The sequence below is a fragment of the Lacerta agilis genome, chromosome 2, assembly GCF_009819535.1.
Source record: "Lacerta agilis isolate rLacAgi1 chromosome 2, rLacAgi1.pri, whole genome shotgun sequence".
Taxonomy (NCBI): domain Eukaryota; kingdom Metazoa; phylum Chordata; class Lepidosauria; order Squamata; family Lacertidae; genus Lacerta; species Lacerta agilis.
The window spans coordinates 86,274,058-86,296,282 of NC_046313.1; the positions used below are offsets into that span (position 1 = coordinate 86,274,058).

General features: G+C 46.7%; 1 protein-coding gene across 1 annotated transcript; it reads left to right on the forward strand.

Annotated features, from left to right (window-relative positions):
* The first annotated feature begins 8,426 nt into the window (after positions 1 to 8,426).
* On the forward strand, positions 8,427 to 22,006 carry LOC117041882 (protein SSUH2 homolog). The gene is made up of 12 exons (XM_033141158.1): positions 8,427 to 8,505; positions 9,389 to 9,490; positions 9,893 to 9,971; positions 10,346 to 10,475; positions 11,812 to 11,872; positions 13,233 to 13,357; positions 16,721 to 16,783; positions 17,943 to 18,025; positions 19,582 to 19,674; positions 20,099 to 20,204; positions 21,080 to 21,187; positions 21,714 to 22,006. Exons 2-12 carry the CDS (start codon positions 9,409 to 9,411, stop codon positions 21,852 to 21,854), a joined length of 1,071 nt encoding a protein of 356 aa, XP_032997049.1. The 5' UTR covers positions 8,427 to 8,505; positions 9,389 to 9,408; the 3' UTR covers positions 21,855 to 22,006.
* The last annotated feature ends 219 nt before the right edge of the window (positions 22,007 to 22,225 follow it).

Here is a 22,225-nt window from a genome sequence, read left to right on the forward strand (position 1 = left end):
AGTTGTGGATGTGATTCTATCATTGTCAGAGGAAGGTATAAAGCAGTAGGTGCCAACAAAGTGATTGTTTAAAATAGAAGTATGAGGAAACTTCTCACGTCCCTAAGAAAAGAAGCTAATTTTCTCAAACCATTTATTTTAGCTTTTGTGGGGGTGGGGTGGGGGGAGGGGCTTGGCTTGGGGACGAATTCAAGCCCTGCTAGCTGTGGAGAAGAAGGCGAGCCGCCTCCACCGAGGAGAGCCTGGAGGGACCGCTACCTTTTGCGGCTCTTGCGCGCCTCTCCTGCAGCAAAAGCGGCTCTGGAAGCAGCTTGCAGCTTTCCCCTACACGTTGACAGAAAGCAGCAACACGAGGGCAACGTGCTGCTGCTTTCCTGTTTACTTCGTTGCAGAGTAAGAGATGCAGAGGAGGTTGAGGACGGAGAGGGCGGGCAGCTTTGAAGGGGAGCGAGGAAGAGATGCGAAGCGGGTCCCGACGAGGGGGATTTTTGGAAAAGGCTCTCACCGGATTCCCTGACGTCCATCCGCCATCGCTTCTAGCAAACCATCTCGAAAAAGCGAGCGATCAACCTTTGCTTCCCCCCCCCCTCCTTTCAGTTTCGGGATCTCTCTGTCGCCAGCCTTGTACAACTTTCAGATTTATATAAGCTGCTAGTGAGGGGGCGGAAATGTGGGGGGCGGAGGGGACAGAGGCGTAGGGCGCCAGGGGCGGGCGAACCACCCCCGGTGTCATCACTGAGGGGGGTTGACAAAAGTCTGCGTGTGTGTACACGTGCGTGTTTGTGTGTGTTTGCGCGCGAAGTTGCAAAGCCCAAAGGCGTGCGCTCTTTCTCTCTGTCACACCGACTGGCTGCTCTGCTGCTCTCTCGCCCTCCTTCCGCCGCCGAGCAAAGATGGCGAAAGCAAAAGCCAAAGGGCTTCCTGGCTGACCCCTCTCTGCTTCCGAGGATCGCGCGCACTTAGGCGCAAAATGCTTTTGATCTTCTCACAGTCCCAGGCTCGGAGGGCTTTGTGGTGCCGGAGGGAGCGAGGGGTGTGCACGCGCGCGCGTGTGTCTGTGCGCGCAGCGAAGTCTAGGGAACCCAGAACTCTGGCTCGCAACCACGTCGTCGTCCGTGCCCCCCCCCTTTCCCGATCTCGCATTCTTCTGTTTCCCAGGGGCACCGTAGACCCCGGTTGAAATTCATTAGTCCAGTCAGTTTTCAAGGGAAACTGGGAATTATTCTGTAAAGTAACCGCCGCCGACGGCGCCTCCTTTTCCTCTGTCCACCCCACTCCTCCTCCTCCCCCCGCACAATGATCACTCTTTCTCTCCGCAGTAAATCCCTCCCAGACTCCTATTCTTCCCTCCTAATTGGGGGTGGGGGAAGCGAGAAAGGGGTGGGTGGGGGGCGGCTAGGCAAGCTTGGCCACTTTCTTCTCCACAGCTAGTGGGGCTTGAATTCGTCCACAAGCCAAGCCCCTCCAAACAAACAAAAAACACCCTTACCTTCCTCTCTTAATTCACCCTGGAATGAAGTAAACTTGGGAACTTTGGCATGCCAGTCAGATAGGCCTACTCAGCCACTGAGCTGGTGCCTTGCAGTGCACACTGACAGGAAGCAAGCTTGCGACACAGGGCAAGAGTCACTTCCCTATCCCTGCCTGGGGATGTTGTTGTTTAGTCCTGTCCGACTCCTCATGACCCCATGGACCAGAGCACGCCAGGCACTCCTGTCTCCACTGCCTCCTGCAGTTTGGTCAGACTCATGTTGGTAGCTTCGAGAACACTATCCAACCATCTCGTCCTCTGCTGTCCTCTTCTCCTTGTGCCTTCAATCTTTCCCAACATCAGGGTGTTTTCCAGGGAGTCTTCTCTTCTCATGAGGTAGCCAAAGTATTGGAGCCTCAGCTTCAGGATCTGTCCTTCCAGTGAGCACTCAGGCCTGATTTCCTTCAGAATGGATAGGTTTGATCTTCTTGCAGTCCGTGGGACTCTCAAGAGTCTCCTCCAGCACCATAATTCAAAAGCATCAATTCAAAAGATCAGTCTTCTTTATGGTCCAGCTCTCACTTCCATACATCACTACTGGGAAAACCATAGCTTTAACTATATGGATCTTTGTTGGCAGGGTGATGTCTCTGCTTTTTAAGATGCTGTCTAGGTTTGTCATTGCTTTCCTCCCAAGAAGCAGGCGTCTTTTAATTTTGTGACTGCTGTCACCATCTGCAGTGATCATGGAACCCAAGAAAGTGAAATCCGTCACTGCCTCCATTTCTTCCCCTTCTATTTGCCAGGAGGTGATGGGGATACCAGGGATCAAACCTCTGACCTGCAGAGCATGCGTCCTTCTGCCGAGGCTCCCTTAACTCTGAGACAGAGAATGTGCTGACCTCCAGGTGTCAGACATGAGAACGTAAGAGCCCCACTGCAAAAAGGATATTGTAAGTTGGAAAAGTTTCAGAAAAGAGGTGGGGGGAATACAAAACTTAGTATCGTTTTGTATTTTTTTTAAAAATACAAAACTTAATACAGTATCTTTTTGTTTTGTATTTTTATCTATAAACCTTAGTAAAATTATTATTTTTTATAAAAAGACAGGGGGGGGAGGAGGAAAAATTTCAAAAAAGGGCAATCAAAATGCAAGCTTTCTGCACAAGACAGAGCAACTCCCCTGTGCAGAAAGGTTGCAGTGTTTGGGACTTTTTAGTTTAGAGAAAAAGTGATTAAGTTATAGAAGTTTAGAAAGTTATGTACCGCATGGAGAAAAGTTTTCCTACCCTTCTCATAACGCTGGAACTTGTCGGCATGAAATGTAGCTGATTTCTGGAAGATTCACGGGAAATAAAATAATGTACTTTGTCATTTGGTGATGGATCAACAATGGGACTCGCTGCCAAAGTGTGTTGAAATATTTCTGAAGAACTCAGAACTAAAAAAACTAGCTCCCAGAGTGAATTTTTAATACAATTAATTATGGGCATTAATTATCCCTGTTAACCTTGGCTCCATTTGTCACACTAAATCATAGTTTACCAGGGGTTGCCAATGTGGCTGCAGGTGCTAGCATGCCCACTGGTACCACCTCTGGTGCCTGTGTAATGTCTTGATAAATATCCATGATGCATGAGAAATTTGCCCTTCCTCCTCAGTTCTTGTTTGCATTTGCTCAGCATCGCTACGTCTTCCCTACATTTGGTGACTGGTGCCCATAGCATTTTCTCGTAATATAGACGAAATCCTATATTTAGGTTTCAGTCTTCCGTATGATTCATTATATGTTTGAAAGATGACAACGTTCAACGTCTTCCTTTTCCTTAACCTTATGCTTCTCATATATCTGGTTATGAAGGCACAACTTCTGCAGGCAAGTACAAATACAAGCGGTGCACTTGTTGTTTTTTTATAGAAAATTTATTGGTTTTTACAAAACAAAAAACAACACAGCACATACACTAACACAGACTTAAACCCAACCCCACAATCAAAACATGATAAAACAGATATAAAACACACCAACAATTCTTCTTGTTTATACAAAAAAAAAAAAAAACTTTTCTAGTTCGAATCTTTACAGGTGACTTCCCCCATTTCCCCTCCTTTGGTTCCAATTCCAATTTACTTCAGTAGCGAAGCGACCCACGACCGTCCGCGATGGCGTCCTCGCTGGAAGTCTCCAAGCGGTGCACTTGTTGGTGTAGACTTCCAGGAGTAGAATTTTATCTACAGGAGGGACCTCATACTAAATGACAAAGAGAAAGAACAATATTTCGAAGGAGAAATGTTCTACTGAAATCTGCGTCTTTGACATGTTGGGCTGGCAACATGATAAACTCCCCTCTCCCATATTATTTATTATGAGCATTGTTAGGGCTTAAGCCTAAAATCACTAGCTTAAGATACCTAAATCCTATTCTGCTCCTCCATGCAGCTGTCTCCTCTTCATCAACTCCACATAACTGAGGATCCCAACATGCATATCTGGCCACTCAGTTGTAGGCATCCCTTGAAGGCATCATGCTGAATGCCCAGGCATGGAGTTTGGGCCAAGGAGGCAAATGTTGGGGGAGTGGAGGACCAGTGGTTCAGCCCTACTGCACCTTACCTATGCAATAACAACACTACACATGGGCATAGCCAGGATCTATGTTGCAGGGGGGGGGGGACGGACGGACCCACCTGTCATCATCAGTGCCAGATTTACGTATAAGCTAAACAAGCTATAGCTTAGGGCCCCACTCTCTTGGGGCCTCCCAAAAAAATTAAAGGGGAAAAAACCCCTGGATGTACATTTCCAAAATATAAGAGAAAAAACAAATAAAATAAAACCTACATACAGCAACAGTGTATTTGTGTTGTGTAGGTTCCTATGATGTAAGTAATGGGCCCTGCCTGCTAGGCTGCTCTCTAAAATATCACTGGTTTGCTCATTTCTATATACAGTGGTACCTTGATGATATCATCAGTGACTTTGCTGTGGCAAAGGCAAGGGAAGTATTGTAATTTAGATCATTTTTGTGTACTGTTTGTATACACAGGATACAATGAATCATGATAAAATTGTGCAGTTGAATGGGTATTGGGTAGATGCATTGATATAATGAGTCTTGTTAAATATTTTTTTTAATGTACAGGCGTGTCTTGTATTGGTATTATTTATGAATGTGACATATTACTAGGAATACCGTCTTTTACACTCACTACGTATAACAGGGTACAAAGGTCTGCTGTCCCAGTGTGGACTACTATACAATATCACCAATATTGATATTATATAAAAATGCATTGTGTTAACTATAATTGCATTGTACAGGTTATTAATTTCATATTAATAAAGCTATTTATAATTAATAGTAGTTTGCATCATACATTTACACCTGTTATTATTTTATGTTATAGCAAGTTTCCAGAGACTAGATTATGAGTCTTTGTAAATTGTGTTTCTAAAGGAACTTTTGTTGTTGCCAAATGCCAATGTGTTTGCACTATTAAGTTTGTTATGAATAAAAAAATCATTTTAAGTTAAGATTTCACTATTAACACACTTCTTCTTAATTGCATTTCACTATTAATGCACTTCTTCTTAATTGTATTTCAGTTCAGCAATTACTTTGATAAAATACATATTTTGTTATGTGCAAATGGCTTTAGGTACCTATTAGGTCCATAAATTACCATATATTCAACACAAAAAACAGCGACAATTTGTTGTTGACAAGGGCCCTGTTACCTTCAGTAGCTTAGGGCCTCATCAAACCTAAACTTGCCCTGGTCATCATTCTCTGCCTATCTTTATGTAGCAAATTCTGAATGAAATGTTTTAAACTACTTTCTTTTGACCCCAGGTGCTTGGCAAAATCTGTCAAATCATTTTTACAATTTCTACTTTTAGTTAAGTGTTTTTTTTTGTTATTTCTTTGTGGGGGTTTTTTTTGGGGGGGGGAGGCCCTCCCTCCTCGTCGTCATCCCCTCCCCCTGCTTAGCCCCCCTTGGCTCTACACACAAATGATATACCCTCCAACATTTGTCCAGTGAAACTGTTGCTTAGTTTTTTTCTTAAATCAAGGACGTTCCTGGAAAAAAGGGACACTTGGAGGGTCTGAAATAACATGAGAATGGGCCTAGGAAAAGGGGAACTCCTGTCCATCTCGGCTTCCTCTCGCTTCCTCACTTTTCTGCTCCTCCACCCCCCACATTTCCGCAGTTTATACAGCATAAATCAGAAAGTTGCGCAAGGCTGGCGATAGAGGGATCCCGAAAGAGAAAGTAAAGAGAGGGAGGGAGCAAAGGTTGCTCGCTAGCTTTCTCGAGATAGTTTGCTAGAAGCGATGGCGGGCGGACGTCAGGGAATAAGGTGAGAGCCTTTTCCAAAAAATTCCCCTCGTCGGGACCCGCTCAAACCCCGTCTTCCCCCCTTCCTTGAAATCTGCCTTTCCTCCCCACGATCTCCCTCCTCGGCATTCCTTTTACAGTGATTCATTCTGGAACGAAGTGAAGGGGGAAAAGAGTCCCCGTTGCCCTCGTGTGAATTCTTTCTGCCAACTTGTAGCGGAAAGCTGCAAAGGGGGCTTTTTTTTTGCGCAGCTGCTTCCAGAGGCGCTTTTGCTGCAGGCGAACGGGAGAGGCGCGCAAGGCAACGCATCCGCGGAAGGAAGCAGCCCCTCCTGTCTCCTCCTTGGGGCTGAGCGCGCCGCGCCCAGCCCATGTCAGTGGAGGCGGCCCGCTTTCTTCTCCACAAGCTAGCGGGGCTTGAATTCGTCCCCAAGCCAAGCCCCTCCAAAACAAAAACACACCAAAAAACCCCACAGAAGCAAAAACAAATACCGGTAGCTCCAGGAAATTAGCTTCTTTTCTTAGGGACATGGGAAGTTTCCTCATACGGCATGTGACCCGGGGTTCTCCACCCCTGATGGGAGACATATGGAAGTTGCCAATATACCGAGGCCATCTAGCTCTCCACAGGGTTTCAGGAAACGCCAGGAATTGAACTTGGGACCTTGGGCATGCCAGTCAGATGCTCAGCCACTGGAGGGCAAGAGTCTCTTCCCAAGCCCAGCCTGAGGATACCGGGGATCGAACCTGGAATCTCTGACATGCAGAGCATGCGTACTTCTGCTGAGGCTCCCTTAACTCTGAGATAGAGAACATGCCGACCTCCGGGTGCCCCACTGCAAACAAGATATTGCAAGTTGGAAAAGTTTCAGAAAAGAGGGGAGGGGATACAAAACTTAGTATCTTTGTATTTCCCCCCCCCCCAATACAAAACTTAATATCTTTTTGTTTTGTATTTTCTCTATTAACCTTAATAACGTTAATTTTTAAAAAAAAACAGAGGAGGAGGAGGAAAAGTTTCAAAAAAGGGCAACCAAAATGATCAAAATGCAAGCTTTCTGCACAGGACAGAGCAACTCCCCTGTGCAGAAAGGTTGCAGTGTTTGGGACTTTTTAGTTTAGAGAAAAAGTGATTAAGTTATAGAAGTTTAGAAAGTTATGTACCGCATTGGGGAAAAGTTTTCCTACCCTTCTCATAACACTGGAACTTGTTGACATGAAATGTAGCTGATTGCTGGAAGATTTTTGTCTGTCTCCCCACAGCTTCTCCTGTTGAAGTGTTGCCTGCTTTTCACCTGTCTCCACACAGCTTTTTCTGTTGAACTCCCGCCTGCCTCCTCTCCTCCTTTTCTCTCCTGTAGTGGAAGGAGACCCCGTTTTTGCCTGCCTCCCCACAGCTTCTACCATTGAATTCCCGCCTGCCCCCTCTTCCAGCGGAGAGGCTCCTTCCTCACCTTCCCCTCCAAGGCCCCGCCCCCAGACCATCTCTCTCCCAATCCCCCCTTTCTTCCTCCCTCAGAAATGGCTCCTTTCATTTTTCCACCAAAACTGCTGGCTCCGCCCCCTGCGCGCACACAATGGATGTTCCCGCCCCCGCCCCACAGCTTTTCCCATTGAACTTCTGCCTGCCTCCTCTCCATCCTTCCCCCATTTTTGTCTGCCTCCCCACAGCTTCTCCCGTTGAACTCCCGCCTGCTTTTTACCTGTCTCCCCACAGCTTCTCCTACTGAGCTTTCGCCTGCCTCCCCGCAGCTTCTCCCATTGAACTCCCGCCTGGCTCCTCTCCATCTCCCCCCCCCCCCCGTAGTGGAAGGAGACCCCATTTTTGCCTGCTTCCCCACAGCTTCTACCTTCGATTTCCCGCCAGCCTCCTCTCCCAGCGGAGAGGCTTCATGGTGCTCCTCTCTCAGAAACAGCTCCTCTGTCAAAACTTCTGCCTCTGCCCCCCATGCACACACAATGGATGTTCCCGCCTCCTTCCCCACAGCTTTTCCCATTGAACTTCTGCTTGCCACCTCTCCATCTTTCCCCCTGTTTTCGCCTGCCCCCCACAGATTCTCCCGTTGAACTGCCGCCTGCCTCCTCTCCATCTTTCCCTGTTTTCGTCTGCCTCCCCACAGCTTCTCCCCTTGAACTGCTGCCTGCCTCCTCTCTGCCTTTTCCCCATTTTCGCCTGCCTACCCAAGCTTTTCCCGTTGAACTTCTGCCTGCCTCCTCTCCACCTTACCCCCCATTTTCGCCTGCCTCCCCACAGCTTCTCATGTTGAGCTCCCGCCTGCCTCCTCTCCGAGCGGAGAGGCTCCATGGTCTTCCTCCCTCATAAATGGCTCTTCCTTCAAAACTGCTGGCTCCGTCCCCCTTGCACACGACCAATGAAATTACCATGTGCTGCTTTTGCGTCCAGTAGATGGTGCTGTTTTTGCCAAAAATCAAGTTTTTACCTGTCACGGGTATGGCATTTATGTAATATATTTACATAAAGACACTCCTGGATTGGAACGCAACTTTGTGTCAAAATTTCAAATCAATCAGTCAAGGACTTTCTGAGATTTGAGGTATTGAACAAACGAATATTTACATTTTTATTTATATAGATTTGTAATTTGCATTAAACACTTTTTCACTTTCTCCTGCTAGAGTACCAACTCAGACATATGGAACTATTGGTCAGACATCTGCTCAGTGGACATTCGGTATGAAAAGCAAGTCATCACGGGCATTAATTATCCCTGTTAACCTTGGCTCCATTCCATTTTCACGCTAAATCCTAGTCCACCAGGGGTTGCCAGTGTGGCTGCAGGTGCTAGCATGCCCACTGGTACCACCTCTGGTGCCTGTGTAATGTCTTGATAAATATCCACGATGCATGAGAAATTTGCTCTTCCTCCTCAGTTCTTGTTTGCATTGGATTAGCATCGCTACGTCTTCCCTACATTTGGTGACTGGTGCCCATAGCACTTTCTCAAAATCCCAAAGGTACCCACTGGCCCCAAACCCTTGACCTATCACTTGCGTAATATAGACGAAATCCTATATTTAGGTTTCAGTGTTCCGTACGATTCATTATATGTTTGAAAGATGACAACTTTGAACGTCTTCCTTTTCCTTAACTTTGTCAAAACAAAATAAAAATATTCCTTCCAGTATCACCTTAGAGACCAACTAAGTTTGTTCTTGGTATGAGAAGTCACCAGACCCTGATATATCGTGAGAGGGTGGGGAGGGGTATGACTCAGAAGGGGGGTGGGAATGGGTGATTGGCTGATAGGTGTGGAAAACCTGTTGACGACTGCAGTTGGCCTTACAGGAAAAAGCAAGGGGTGAGAAGGTTAAAAATAGTTTTGTCATGTATAATGAGATAAGAATCCAATGTCTCTATTCAGACCAGGTCTCTCCATGGTTTTAAGTTTGGTAATGAGTTGCAATTCAGCAACTTCTCTGAAGAAGTTGTGCATGCACACGAAAGGTCATACCAAGAACAAACTTAGTTGGTCTCTAAGGTGCTATTGGAAGGAATTTTTTTATTTTTTATTTTGTTCTGACTATGGCAGACCAACACGGCTACCTTTGTTGCAGGTGCCGCCCTTCCTAGAGACATGGCTCAGATCCCAGGACCTTATGCTGCTCCTATGTATAACACAGGCAACATATCTGGCTATGAAGGCACAACCACTGCAGGCAAGTACAAATACCAGAGGTGCACTTGTTGGTGTGGATTTAGTTCCCTAAAGTGGATGCTGTAATAAAGGTGCTTCCCCTGTGCTTGATCCAGAAACTGCAGTGAGTGCAGAATACTGCAGCATGATTGCTGACAGGAGTAAGGCCTTGTCAGCATCTCACACCTGCGCTCCGAGATCTGCACTGGTTGCTGATTCGCTACCTGGCCAAGTTCAACGTGTTTCTATTAGTATATAAAGCCCTTAACAACTTGGGACCAGTTTACCCACATGTGCCCACTGCATGAATGTTCCCTTCCGCTATTGCCAAGGAGAGCTTTATTCCAGCATGTTGCTCATGAGACCTGAGAACATTCACAACTGCTTATCCTGCTGTTCTTACCTGAACCCCATTCCTTTACAGGGTGGAAACATTGCCTGCCTCCACCTAACTTGTTTCCTGGACATGGAGGTGGGCAACAGCCGCCCCAGAGAACGTGGAAGTAAGTGGATACTGTTAGGCATTCTGTTGTGGACATCCTTCTCAGGGTCACATGACAGCGGTGTGGGTGGGGCCAGAGGCAAAAATGGTCCAAGCAGGGCATGCAGATTTCACCTTGGTTCGGTAGGCTAGTTTCCAGAGACACTCACACATCTCTCCCCAGCCTCCAGTCAGAAATTCACAAAGTGTTTTCAGAGTTCGAAGACATATTCCAGCCAGGCCTGGGGAGAGTTGTGAGGGCCAGAAAAAAAAGAGATACGGCATGCATATTTGGTTCTTGGCCCTGATGTCCGTCCGTCCCCCCCAGACTTAGAGGACCATGGGAAGTTTTGGTGCTCAATTTTGCTTATCCCTCCTTCTGGTCCTTTCCTACAGCGTTCCTGCCATTTCAGAAGATGAAGCCAAAGAAGCTTTTATCCAGTACGCTTCCAGCAAGTGCTGCTATAGCACAGATCCAGCCAAAGAGATGGTGTTCGATGACCTACAGTCATTCAATACCTACAGAGTAAGCAGTATATATTGGTAATAGCATAGCTATGCAGGAGCAGCTGGTATGGTGGAAGCAGAAACGCCCTCTGAACACTGGCATTGCCAATCTGACACACCTGCCCCAACCACACCACCACTTTGCCCCAGTGCCATCCAGGTGAGCCGCAGTGACGCTGGTGTTGGGAAGGTGGTTCTGCGGTTCTTCCCAACTACTGCAAACCAGCCACTGCTGCTGCCATTTATTTATTTTGATTACCATGTTTATATTCTTAATGGTTAGCTGCCTTGAGTGTGGAAGGTCCATTCAAAGAATAAACAAACAATAAATGGTATCATTCCTTCCTAACCCCAGATCTTACTGTGACATCCGCAACGGCATAGCTAAGGATCTTTGTGAAAATTAGGGATACTTCATACAGGGTATTTAACTACCAATGCAAACTGATGGCAGTTGCCCTTTTGCCCAAATTATGAGGGGCCAACTTGGACCGAGGAGGTAATAGAGCGCTTGAAGTTATCCTGTGGTGCTGTTGTGCAACAAAAGGTTATGTTTGCTTAAGCTACATAAAGGGGAGAAAATAAAAAGAAAGAATGTTGCAAATTGAATTTTCTCTTTGGGTCATGGCTTCAACCAGAGTTGAGGGACCTGTTGTCCTCGAGGTGCTGTTGGACTCCAGCTTCCATCCATTATCCTTGAACATTAGCTGTGTTGGCTGGAGCTGAATTGGGATTCAGAAACATCTGGAGGGCTGCAAGTTCCCCATCCCTGGCCTAACCTGTCTGAAAAGACAGAACAAGAGTTCTATCTAGGCATGGAGCCAAGTTCTTTCCCCAGAGGCATATCGGAGCTGGCAGGTGATTCTGAAGGATAACTCGCATTTTAGGTTCTTCTTGGGATCATTACCATCATGAATGTTTCTGAACTTTTTAATCTAGTACCAACATCGTTGGATATCTTGCCCGTCTCAAAGCAATGCTTTTGCTAGCAAGAACTGTTGCATGAACATTTCTATGCACTGTTCAAAATTGATACACATTTATGGATTTATTTTCATTAGCCTTTGCCACTTATTTTTTTCAGTATCTGCAGTTCTTTTATATTAGCATGAACACTTGTAGGTGGGGGCATTCTTTTTATTTTTAGTATATATAACCATTTTGAATTAATGCATAAATGATGCATTTTACTTGCACTGTTTTGTAGTTTTCTGGCAGTTGCTTTGTGTTGGCTCTAACCAGAGACGTTTTAAGGTGTTGCTTCCCTGTGTAATTGCCTTAAGGCAATTTTTAAAATCTGCTGACTATTTCTTAATTGGCAGTGAAGTGTTTAATTCTTGAAAGTTGTTTCTTAGTATAAACTGGAGACCTTCACTGAATCAAGATCCTCTGAATATAAGGCGGAACCTTATGGGGGTAAGTACTGCTACCGGTATGCTACACTACAATCCAGCCCCACTTAGGCCAGATTGATCCATCCAAGCCCTTTGTAGTGTGTGCATCTCCTTTGACTTCTGTTAGCTGAGCTGGCCTCCTGCCAGTCACCAAGTGGGCAGGCAGGAGTTCTGTTGACATTATCCCTGTGGATACCCAGCAGAGGGCCTTGAAATGGGAGGGTGGGAATGGGGCTGAGCTGGCCTGGGAGTCAATGGATCATGAGCTGGTCTAACAGCAGCCATCAGGAAACATTAGGTCAGCTTTTCCTGCCCCCCCCCCAATTCCATGGCCACTGAGCAGCTGAGGATGTTGTGATGGTTCTTCCACTCCACAAAAGGCTGTGTCAGCTGGTGGTGGGAGTTCGGGTAGCAACCTGAGAGGAATTTTACAGGAACCAGATTTTATTGCTTTCTCAAGGCATTATGTAAAGGACACAGTATAATAATATAGAACAAGGCGTTCAAAGGACAGATACGTTCAAAAAAATGCATATTTGTGGACCTTTGTTCTGAAACACCTGAAAGCATGAGAAGGAACTAGGCTTTAGTTTAGCCCACCTTGTATCTCCATTTCTGTATGTCCTGAAAACACGGTACACTGGTACCTTGGAAGTGGAACAGAATCCATTTCGGAAGTCCGTTAAACTTCTAAACATTTGGAAACCAAGCTGCGGCTTCCGATTGGCTGCAGTAAGCTCCTTCAGCCAATCAGAAGCCATGGAAGTCCCGTTGTACGTTCGGGTTCCAAAGAATGTTCGCAAACCGGAACACCCACTTCTGGGTTTGTGGCATTTGGGAACCAGAACATTTGACTCACAAGGCGTTCAGGAACCAAGGTACGACTGTATAGCTAAAGATGGCTGCCCTTCAGAGCTTTGGTAGAATTGGAGAGTTCCTCAAAGACACCCATCCTGACTTTAAATGAAACATTGGTATGATTAGACTGTACTGTATAAAGTGCAGAAGAAACTTATATGTTTCCTCTGAGGTCATTTTCTTGGTATGGTATCAGAAGAAGTCCTGAGATTGACCAAAGTCACATACAAAGTCTGAGAGGAATGTAAAGTATATTTCTGTACATTTCTCTTGTGAGGGGAGGAAATACACTGCTTAGAGATGACTGATTAAGCAGTAAATCAATTGTTGGAATGCTGGTGACGATCATCGTGATGAAAGGTGGCTCCCAATAGCAAATGATCATTTTGCTGTAGCGGCTAATATGAGTGCTCTTATCTTGCTTGTATTGTGCATTGGAAAACATGAGCTTCTCTGAGGGCAAGCCAGATGGTAGTGTAAGTTCAGCTGTCAGAAAATAGTCCAATCCAGCTTTCTTATACCAGGTGGAGCAGTAGATTCCTACCTGCGTGGGACACCTCCTTTGCCTTGGGATGTGATAGCAGATGCTCCTGGCATGTTCCGAGAGAAAACCCAGAGAATCAGAGTGCCTCATACATCAGCATTAACGGTACAGAGCTAATGTATCAGTGAATATGGTGGTATACATAGGCCCATGCGTTTTGTCTTGCCAGCACCCTTCCCCTCCTCTTTGGCACTGTTGTCCTTAAGGACAAGGCAGTTACGATCTCCGAGTTGTTCCTGTTGTGGGAGTGATTTATGAGAAGTAGCTAGTGACTGTGGGCTAGAGTCAAGTAAGTGGGAAGCAGCTCTTTGGAGTTTCTCAGGCAGCAGAATTGAAGGAGCGAAGTTCATGATCACATTTATAATGGGATATAAGAGCAGAAAGAAGCAACAGAGGAATGTTGTTGCAAATTGTACACAGGTTTACTGATAAGAATCAAGAGTTTGTGCAGAAATGTATGTATAGGCCAGTGGTGGCGAACCTTTTAGAGACCGCGTGCCCAAATTGTAAACCAAAACCCGCTTATTTATTACAAAGTGCCCAAACTTGTTGAGCTTTTTTTGGGGAGCTTCTGGAGGAAGTGCAAGGAGATGAGACCGGCCGCCACTCCCGTCGCCCAAGAGGGAAACATGAGCGGCCGGGGCAAAAAAAAAAAAAAAAAACACCACGGCGGTGCGCGGATTGGAAAGCCTTTTTTCGGGAGACCAAACAGGCGGACAAACAAACGCACGCCTCCGCCTCGCCAAGGGAGCGGGGAGGAGCCAGTCACCCGAGGCGCCCGGGAAGCCTCGTAAAGGAGCCGGGAGCGGAGGGAGGGCGCGGGCGGACACCGCTCGAAGGAGATGAAGACGCAGCAGCGGCTCTCCTTTTGAAGGGGCTTCAGGCCCCGCACCTGCTGCTGCCCCTGAAGAAGCGGAGGGTCCTCGTTCCCTCAGCGGACTTGAGGCAGCGGCAGCGACTTCTCCCGGCCGTCCCAGGAAAGCGCCGCCGGCGAAGGCGTGGAGAGGCTGTTGCGCGCGCGCCTCCTTCGTCGTCTTCCCCCTCACTCACTCAGCCCTTGCATAAGGCGACGACCTCCGGCTGCCAGCGTCGACTCCGCCCCTTCGCCCGAGGCGGCGGCGGGAGCGCGAGCCGCCCGCCCTCGCCTCCCATCCCGGAAGCACTGGAAGGGCGCGCAGAGCCCCGCGCCGCTCCAGCGCCACGCCCCTCATCCCCCGCTCGCCCACCCCCCTCCTGAGGGGCGGCAAGCGCGGGAGGGAGGCAGCGGAGAGACGGCACGTCGGGGGCGCCGGAGGGATCGCTGCACCACGGCGGCCATCTCAAGACCTGGGCCGATGGTGCGCGTGCCAGCAGTGAGGGCTCTGCGTGCCAGCTCTGGCACGCGTGCCATAGGTTCGCCACCACTGGTATAGGCATTTAGGTGGATCATTATGTGACCTGGGTAACAAGAGGGTTGCGTAATTTTGGAGGTAAAAGAGTTTTGTGTTCAAACGAGATGACTGAAGGAAAGTTGAGCAGGAAAGGAACATCATACTATACAGTGGTGCCTCGCAAGACGAAATTAATTCGTTCCGCAAGACTCTTCGTCTTGCGGAAATTTCGTCTTGCGAGGCACCTTTTCCCATAGGAACGCATTAAAATTTAATTAATGCGTTCCTATGGGGAAAAAAGTCCGGGGGCCCCTCCCGACCGGCACCGGAGCCAAGCCAAGCCGCGTTTTAAGACTGCAGTGAGCGAACAGCAGCGCTGCTGTTCGCTCGCTTCAGTCTTAAAACACGGCGCCGCGGCTCCGGGAGGGAGGGAGGGGGCCGTGGGATGATGCCCGACATCGGGCATGATCCCACGGCCCCCTCCCGACCGGCAGCGGAGCTCCGCGGTGCTGTGTTTTAAGACTGCAGCGATCGCTGCAGTCTTAAAACGCAGCTCCGCGGCTCCGGGAGGGAGGGAGGGGGCCGTGGGATGATGCCCGACATCGGGCATGATCCCACGGCCCCCTCCCGACCGGCACCGGAGCTCCGCGGTGCTGTGTTTTAAGACTGCAGCGATCGCTGCAGTCTTAAAACGCAGCTCCGCGGCTCCGGGAGGGAGGGAGGGGGCCGTGGGATGATGCCCGACATTGGGCACGATCCCACGGCCCCCTCCCGACCAGCACTGGAGCTCCGCGCCGCCGAGTTTTAAGACTGCAACGATCGTTGCAGTCTTAAAACGCAGCGGCGGGGCTCCGGGAAGGAGGGAGAGGGCCGTGGGATCATGCCCGACATCGGGCACGATCCCACGGCCCCCTCCCGACCGGCAGCGGAGCTTACCTTTTCGCTGCGGTCGGGAGGGATGTTGTCCGCGTCTGCCATTTTGGATCGACTGCGCATGCACAGTCGATCCAAAATGGCGGACGCGGACATCACCCCTCCCGACCAGAGCGAAAAGGTAAGCCAGCTTACAGTGGTACCTCGCCAGACGAATTCGTCTTGCGAAAAACAGGCATAGACGAATTCGTGTTGCGAGTCAACTAAAAACTCGCAAAACCCTTTCGTTTTGCGAGTTTTTCGTCTAGCGAGGCATTCGTCTTGCGGGGTACCACTGTACATTTAAAGTACCGTCATACTAATTTAAATGCTCATAGATTCCCTCAAAGAATTATGGGAGCTGTAGTTTGTTAAAGGTGCCGAGCATTGTTAGGAGCCGCATGTTCCCTTCACAGAACTACAGTCGTACCTTGGAAGTCAAACGGAATCCATTTTGGAAGTCCGTTCAACTTCCAAAATGTTTGGAAACCAAAGCGCTGCTTCTGATTGGCTGCAGGAAGGTCCTGAAGCCAATTGGAAGCCGCGGAAACCCCATCAGACATTCGGGTTCCAAAGAAAATTCGCAAACCAGAACACACACTTCCGGGTTTGCGGCGTTTGGGAGTCGAAATGTCCAAGTACCAAAGCGTTTGCAATCCAAGGTACAACTGTACTTTGTCCAGAGTTCCCTGTGAAGAGGAAATTCTTATTAATTCGCTCTGGAAATGCTAGCTCTGGGAATGGAAGACATTGTGACCCAGTCCCAAGGTTTGTGCACTGGAAGAGCTCTTTTGGGAGGTTCTCCATCTTGTTGGCTGTAATAGCTTGGTTCTGCCCTAGCCCAATGTCTGCTAGCATAGAAATCATAAGGCTGTGGCTGAGATTGAAATTCTGAACCTTCTGACAGTAGAAGACCTGGGTGGGAATCTTCTAGATCCTGTTGCAGTTCAGCACCCTTAACAAACTGCGGTCCCTAGAATTCTTGGGGTGGGGGGAGCCATGGCTGTTTTCAATGTATGTTATGAATGTAGCCATAGTTTAATGCAAATTACGGTAAATGCAAATTCACCAGATCCTCTTAACATCGCCTACTCTACATATGAGCAGGATAGTATTTCCAGACAACTCAGGTCCAAATTAAAGTTGCTGGCTCCGTTTTAACGCTCTCCTTTCTTTGATTTTGAAGGCTTGCCCGACATGTGGATCGACTGGTAGACGTCACTGCAGTAAATGCAATGGCAACAGCAAGGTAAGTAGCTGTGAGTAAGGGGGATGTTTTCCTTAGTGTGGAGTTTTTGTTTTGTAGAAAGGTGAGGACACAGAAGAGAAAATAAAAGGTGGTGGAGGAGGAAGCAACATTTCTTTTGTGCAGTAGCCTTTCCTGCTATTGTCTAAACAGCTGATGGGATGTTGACTAGCAGGACCAAATTGGAACCCCAGAGATACAAACCAGAAAGCCAGTAAATATTAGATATAGCAATTGTACTGGATGTCGGAGGTATCTGTTTTCTCTACTGGTTTTTCTTCCATATTTGGAAGCTCAGAACAGTGAACAATTAAAATGACTGACTACGTAATCATGGATGTGAGAAATATTAATTTAAGTAAACATTGCAATACCACCCAAAATTGATAAAAACTACGACTAAGAACCCTTCCATCAATTTTTAATCTGTTAATTCAGATTTTTTTTTAAACTACATTTTTACGTGCTTCATGAAAATAGAAAGGGATGAAGTATGGTGGAATCGAATAGAATATCAAAGGCATTGCTGAGAGCAGCCTACTCCATGCCACTATAGTTCACAAATTGATGGACAAAGTGGTCTTCAGGACTGACCCTTCCCCTCATACTTCAGCACCACATTTCATGAGTTGCAGGAAACAGATCTTCTAATAATTTTTTTCTCTCTGATGGCAGCAGTTTGAGGTTTGTAGGGCTTTAAAAAATACATTTGGTGGAGAGTGAAATCTGATTCGGGGGGGGGGGGGGAGAGAGATAGTCCCCCTTGTTTCCCACAAGCAAGCCACCCAAGATTGTCTTGTCTTGAGAACCACAAGAAGCATGTAGAATTTCGAAGGCTTGGATCTAGCCAACATTTCTGATAGTTCTGCAGTTACAGCTGACTCCGTGGCCCATTTGCCGATAGGGACACCTCTATGAAGCAATGTCCTCATTGGGGATACGTGCAAAGGTGGTACCTTGGGCCTCTCCATCTACTTCCACAGTGCGTTACAAGATGGACATCTTAGCTTCGGCAGATAGCACCTTAATGACTGGTAGAGAAAGTAGTGGAGTGATTCCTTGTTAAAGTTGATGATGGAGATCTGCTTTTGCCCAACAAGTGCTCTGTTTGGAGATACCCTGCTTATTTCTGGCTCTTTTGTCTAAAATTACATCCCAACAGCAACAGTGTGGGAGATGTCATGGAAGAGGAGTCCGGTTTGTGGATGACACATGTGACCAATGTTTGGGAAGTGGAATTGAAAAGTGCGTGAGTCAGTATGCAAATATATGAAGAAGATGCTCATTTTTATTTTCACTGTGGGGTTTGAGTGTTGCACTATGTGTGACAATTGCACTCCTTCCTGGTCCTCTAAACGTGAGATACCATGGACAATCTTATGGTGGTGCTTCAAGCTATATGTTCAACAAATGATAGGTTCACACGTATACTGTGCCAATACATGCATGTGTAAATATCTACTTTTCTCTAGTTACTATGGCACAGTTGCTCAGAGACTGAGGCGTAGACCAGGATGTCTTTGATTCATATCTTGCCTTTGCTATGAACTCAGGCTGTATACACCTGTATACCTTTAAAGCACATTCAAAGCACATTCTTTCCCTCAAAGAATTCTGGGCATTGTGGTTTTCTCCTAAGAATTAAAATTCCCAACAACGCCCAACAAACTACAGCACCCATAATTCTCTGAGGAAAAAAAATGTGTTTTATAGGTATCATGGGTGCTCAGCCTCACTCATTGGCCTTGGGAAAGCTGCAGGATGAAAGACACACCGGCAGTATGGGAATGCTTTGATGGTGTTTCCTGCTTGGCAGGGGGTTGGACTGGATGGCCCTTGTGGTCTCTTCCAACTCTATGATTCTATTCTATGAATAATAAATGTAGCTTTCCTTCAGAGTTATGCAGATGTTTGAAATACTGCATATGAAGGACTTTAAATACCCTAAGTTAATTTTTAAAAATAAAAAAAAATTATAGGAAGTATTGTGCTAGATCTGTCGGTAACTGAATTGATTGAGTGTCTGTAACTGAAGTGATTCAAATGTATTTTGCACTTGGGAAGGAATTTGTGACTCATCTCGCTTTACTGGCCGAGGTAGCCAGCGTACAGCTTCCGGGTCATGTGGCCAGCATGACTAAGCCACTTCTGGCGAACCAGAGCAGCGCACGGAAACACCATTTACCTTCCCGCCAGAGCGGTACCTATGTATCTACTTGTGCTTTCAAACTGTTAGGTTGGCAGGAGTTGGGACCGAGCAACGGGAGCTCACCCTGTCGCTGGGATTCGAACCGGCGAACTTCTGACCGGCAAGCCCTAGGCTCCGTGGTTTAGAATATGTGGGAAAATACATATGAAAGAAAGGCTTAGGGATATGGATGAAGCAGAAGGTTCTGAAGAAAGCAAATAAAGCAGATTTCCAGCCCTTATCCCAAACTATGGGGCATGTCACACTACATGTCTCTGTGTGCCTGGGTTGGCTAAGTATATTCAAGAGAGCAGAAATAGGGTTGCCATCCCCTAACTACCGTAGTATTGGCCATACTGGAAAACGTTGCTAACTGAAAAAGAAACTATGAATGTTAGGCGTCCTGAGGTCCACGAGATGGCGCCAATTCCCAACAGAAAAATGAAACAAGAAGAGAGCTCTAGAACTGAGAAACCTCTATTCCAATGGTTTTGCCAGATTATCCTTCCATATTTGTGTGTGTTTCAGCCGGGCTCACAAAGTAACAAGCTTTTTGCCGAGTAGTTTCAATACATTTTATCGCACCTTGTGTTTTATTACATTTTATTTACAGTTGTCAGGAGTGTTCTGGTATGGGAAAAACAGTCTGCAACGATTGTGGAGGAAAAGGACAACTGCTGTCGTTCATTGAGCTGCAAGTTGAATGGCAAGTCTTGTCAAAATAGACTGTGGTGGAAAGGGGAGGCCGCTTCTAACTGCGTGGAAAATTGGATCTGCCTACCAGGGCCACCTGAGTTTTACATTCAGCACCATGAGTGAAAGGATCCAGTATCAACTGATCTGGAGAATATGGACCTGAGACTTCTTGTCATTTAGGTTAGCTGTATGGGGCTAGATGAGGCACTACTCTGGCTCAATCTGCATGAATTTATGGTCAGGGCCTGATGTGGTTCAGTTTTCCCATCGGACTGCACTGTGTTTGATATATGTTGAAGATTGACCCCACATAAAAAGCTTACATAGCAGGGGGAGCCATTTTGAGAGCGTTTGGTTTGAGAAGGTTGTTGTGCTGTGAAAACAAGAAAGGCTGCATGTTGTCATTGCAACTTTCCTGCCTTTTGCCTTCATAGGAAGAACAATGTTTATGAATATGTGGCAGATGAAAGATCTGGATTTCCTATCGAACTCTTCAAAACGGTTACTGGAGATACATTGTTTGTTGACGACAGCCCTATGGTAATGAAATGCTTTCAGCAAAAGCAGTAATGCAAAGAGAAGCAGGACTTGAAAAGGAACCAACTTAAGTGTTGACAGTTAATTAATTGGTGGGCCATATTTCAGCATAGCTCCCAAACTATTGCTGGCCTTGATAGCCAAGGCAAACCTTGTGGACCTATAGCTCCGCATGAAGTCAGGGACCACCCCCCACTTTCTTCCTAGCTGGGGAGGATGTGCGTAGGGTAACCCAGGGGAGAACAATCCCTGTGTTCCTCCTTCCAGTCATGGAACTGGAGAAATTTTGGTGTTGGGTGACAGTGGCCTTTGGCCCACTTCAGTAGTGCATTTGTCAAATGGCAACACATTTTTCTGCGGAGGCCCAAGCTAGGGCTTGTTTCGTCACTGGGCTGCCAGAGCATTAGCAGTGCCAAAGTGTGAACCCCAACCCAACCTATCTCTGGCTCCCATTTCCACTAGACGTTGAAAACAGCATCATACCACACTAAACAGTCATGGCTTTCCCCCAAGGAATCCTGGGAACTGTCTTTGGTTAAGGATGCTCTGAGTTGTTAGGGCTAAAGTTCCCACAGTCGTTTACTAATCCCTCTTCCCAGGGAACTCTCCGGATAGTTTTGTGTAAAAGAGAAATGGCTGGACAGGGACATACCGGGTTGCCCAGAAACAGCCTTGTTTCATCATCTCGTATTGGCAACAGTAGTTTGCTCTGTATTTTACCTGTCTAAAGTGCAGGCAAGAGGTATGCAATTGTGTTTCAGAGATCAGCTATGGTTCATGTCTACATAATGTGATAAAACAATGACTAGCCTGCTCTTGTTGTTCGGTCAGGACTTCAGTTTTCTATTTGTATGTCCTTGAAATTTGTGTTTCCGTAGGTATATCCAGTCATTAGTTTCCCTGATGGTGGTGTCAGTCAAGCCTCCAGAAATGCGGTTGAACACCACCAAGCTCAGTTTGCACCTACAAGGCGGATACTGAGGCAGGCAAGTGCTGTGAATATTAACAGAATCACCGCTGAGGCGATGGTCCACAGTGGTGGGGTCCAAGAGAATTGCCTGGGGCACTTTCTTCCCATGCAGGGTCATAGTGAAATTCATACACCTGCTGGCCTCCATCGACCTGTGCCCTTGCAAACATTGTAAGCTTTGTAGGCTTTTTCCCTATTGTTCGGCCAAGTTCCTACATTGGCAGCACCCTAGGCTAAGGGATAGTTGGGTCAGAGAATAGGGATGGGGAACTTACGGTTTTTCAGGTGGTGTTGCACTCCAGCATTAGTAAGCCCAGCAGGCATGCCCAACAGTTTGGGACAAGAACATCTCGAGGGTCACAGATTCCCCATACCTGCCAAATAGGGGCTGCAGCACGTCCGTGTTCATAATGTGCCTAACTCGTGCAATTCTTCTATGTGTGTATAAAAGAAAGTGATTCAGGTTTCAAAGCTATTGAACATTTCAGTAAATGATACACTGATGTTTAGACCCTAAATGTACCTTATTTGTGTTTTTACAGAGGCAAACAATTGAGCTGATACTTCTCACCAGGGTACAATATTCATGGCATGGAAAACCTTACTCCTTCTATGTTTATGGCAAGGAACGCAAGGTGCATGCGGATGATTATCCACAGAAGTGTTGCTGTACCATCCTGTGATTATTATGGGCTATTTCAACCGGTGTAAAAGAAGCACTGTTGATTAAAACTTGTGGAATATTTGCAGTCCCTCCTCATCCCATTTAAAATAAAAGAAGTTTATTGACCCACTTTATAAGAATTGTGGAAGATGCTTAAATAAATTGGACATAGAGGACTAAATTTATCAAACTCCAGGATTCCATATTAGATAGAGAAAGACGAGCAATCAGTGCAAGGATGTCTTGTGCACAACAGAACATTCCTGCCCCCCCCCCAGCATGTCTCCTGGGTATGTTCTTTTTTAATGCTTTATTAATATTAAAAAGATAAACAAACATATATATATATATATATATATATATATAATCAAAATAGAAATGCAAAAAGAA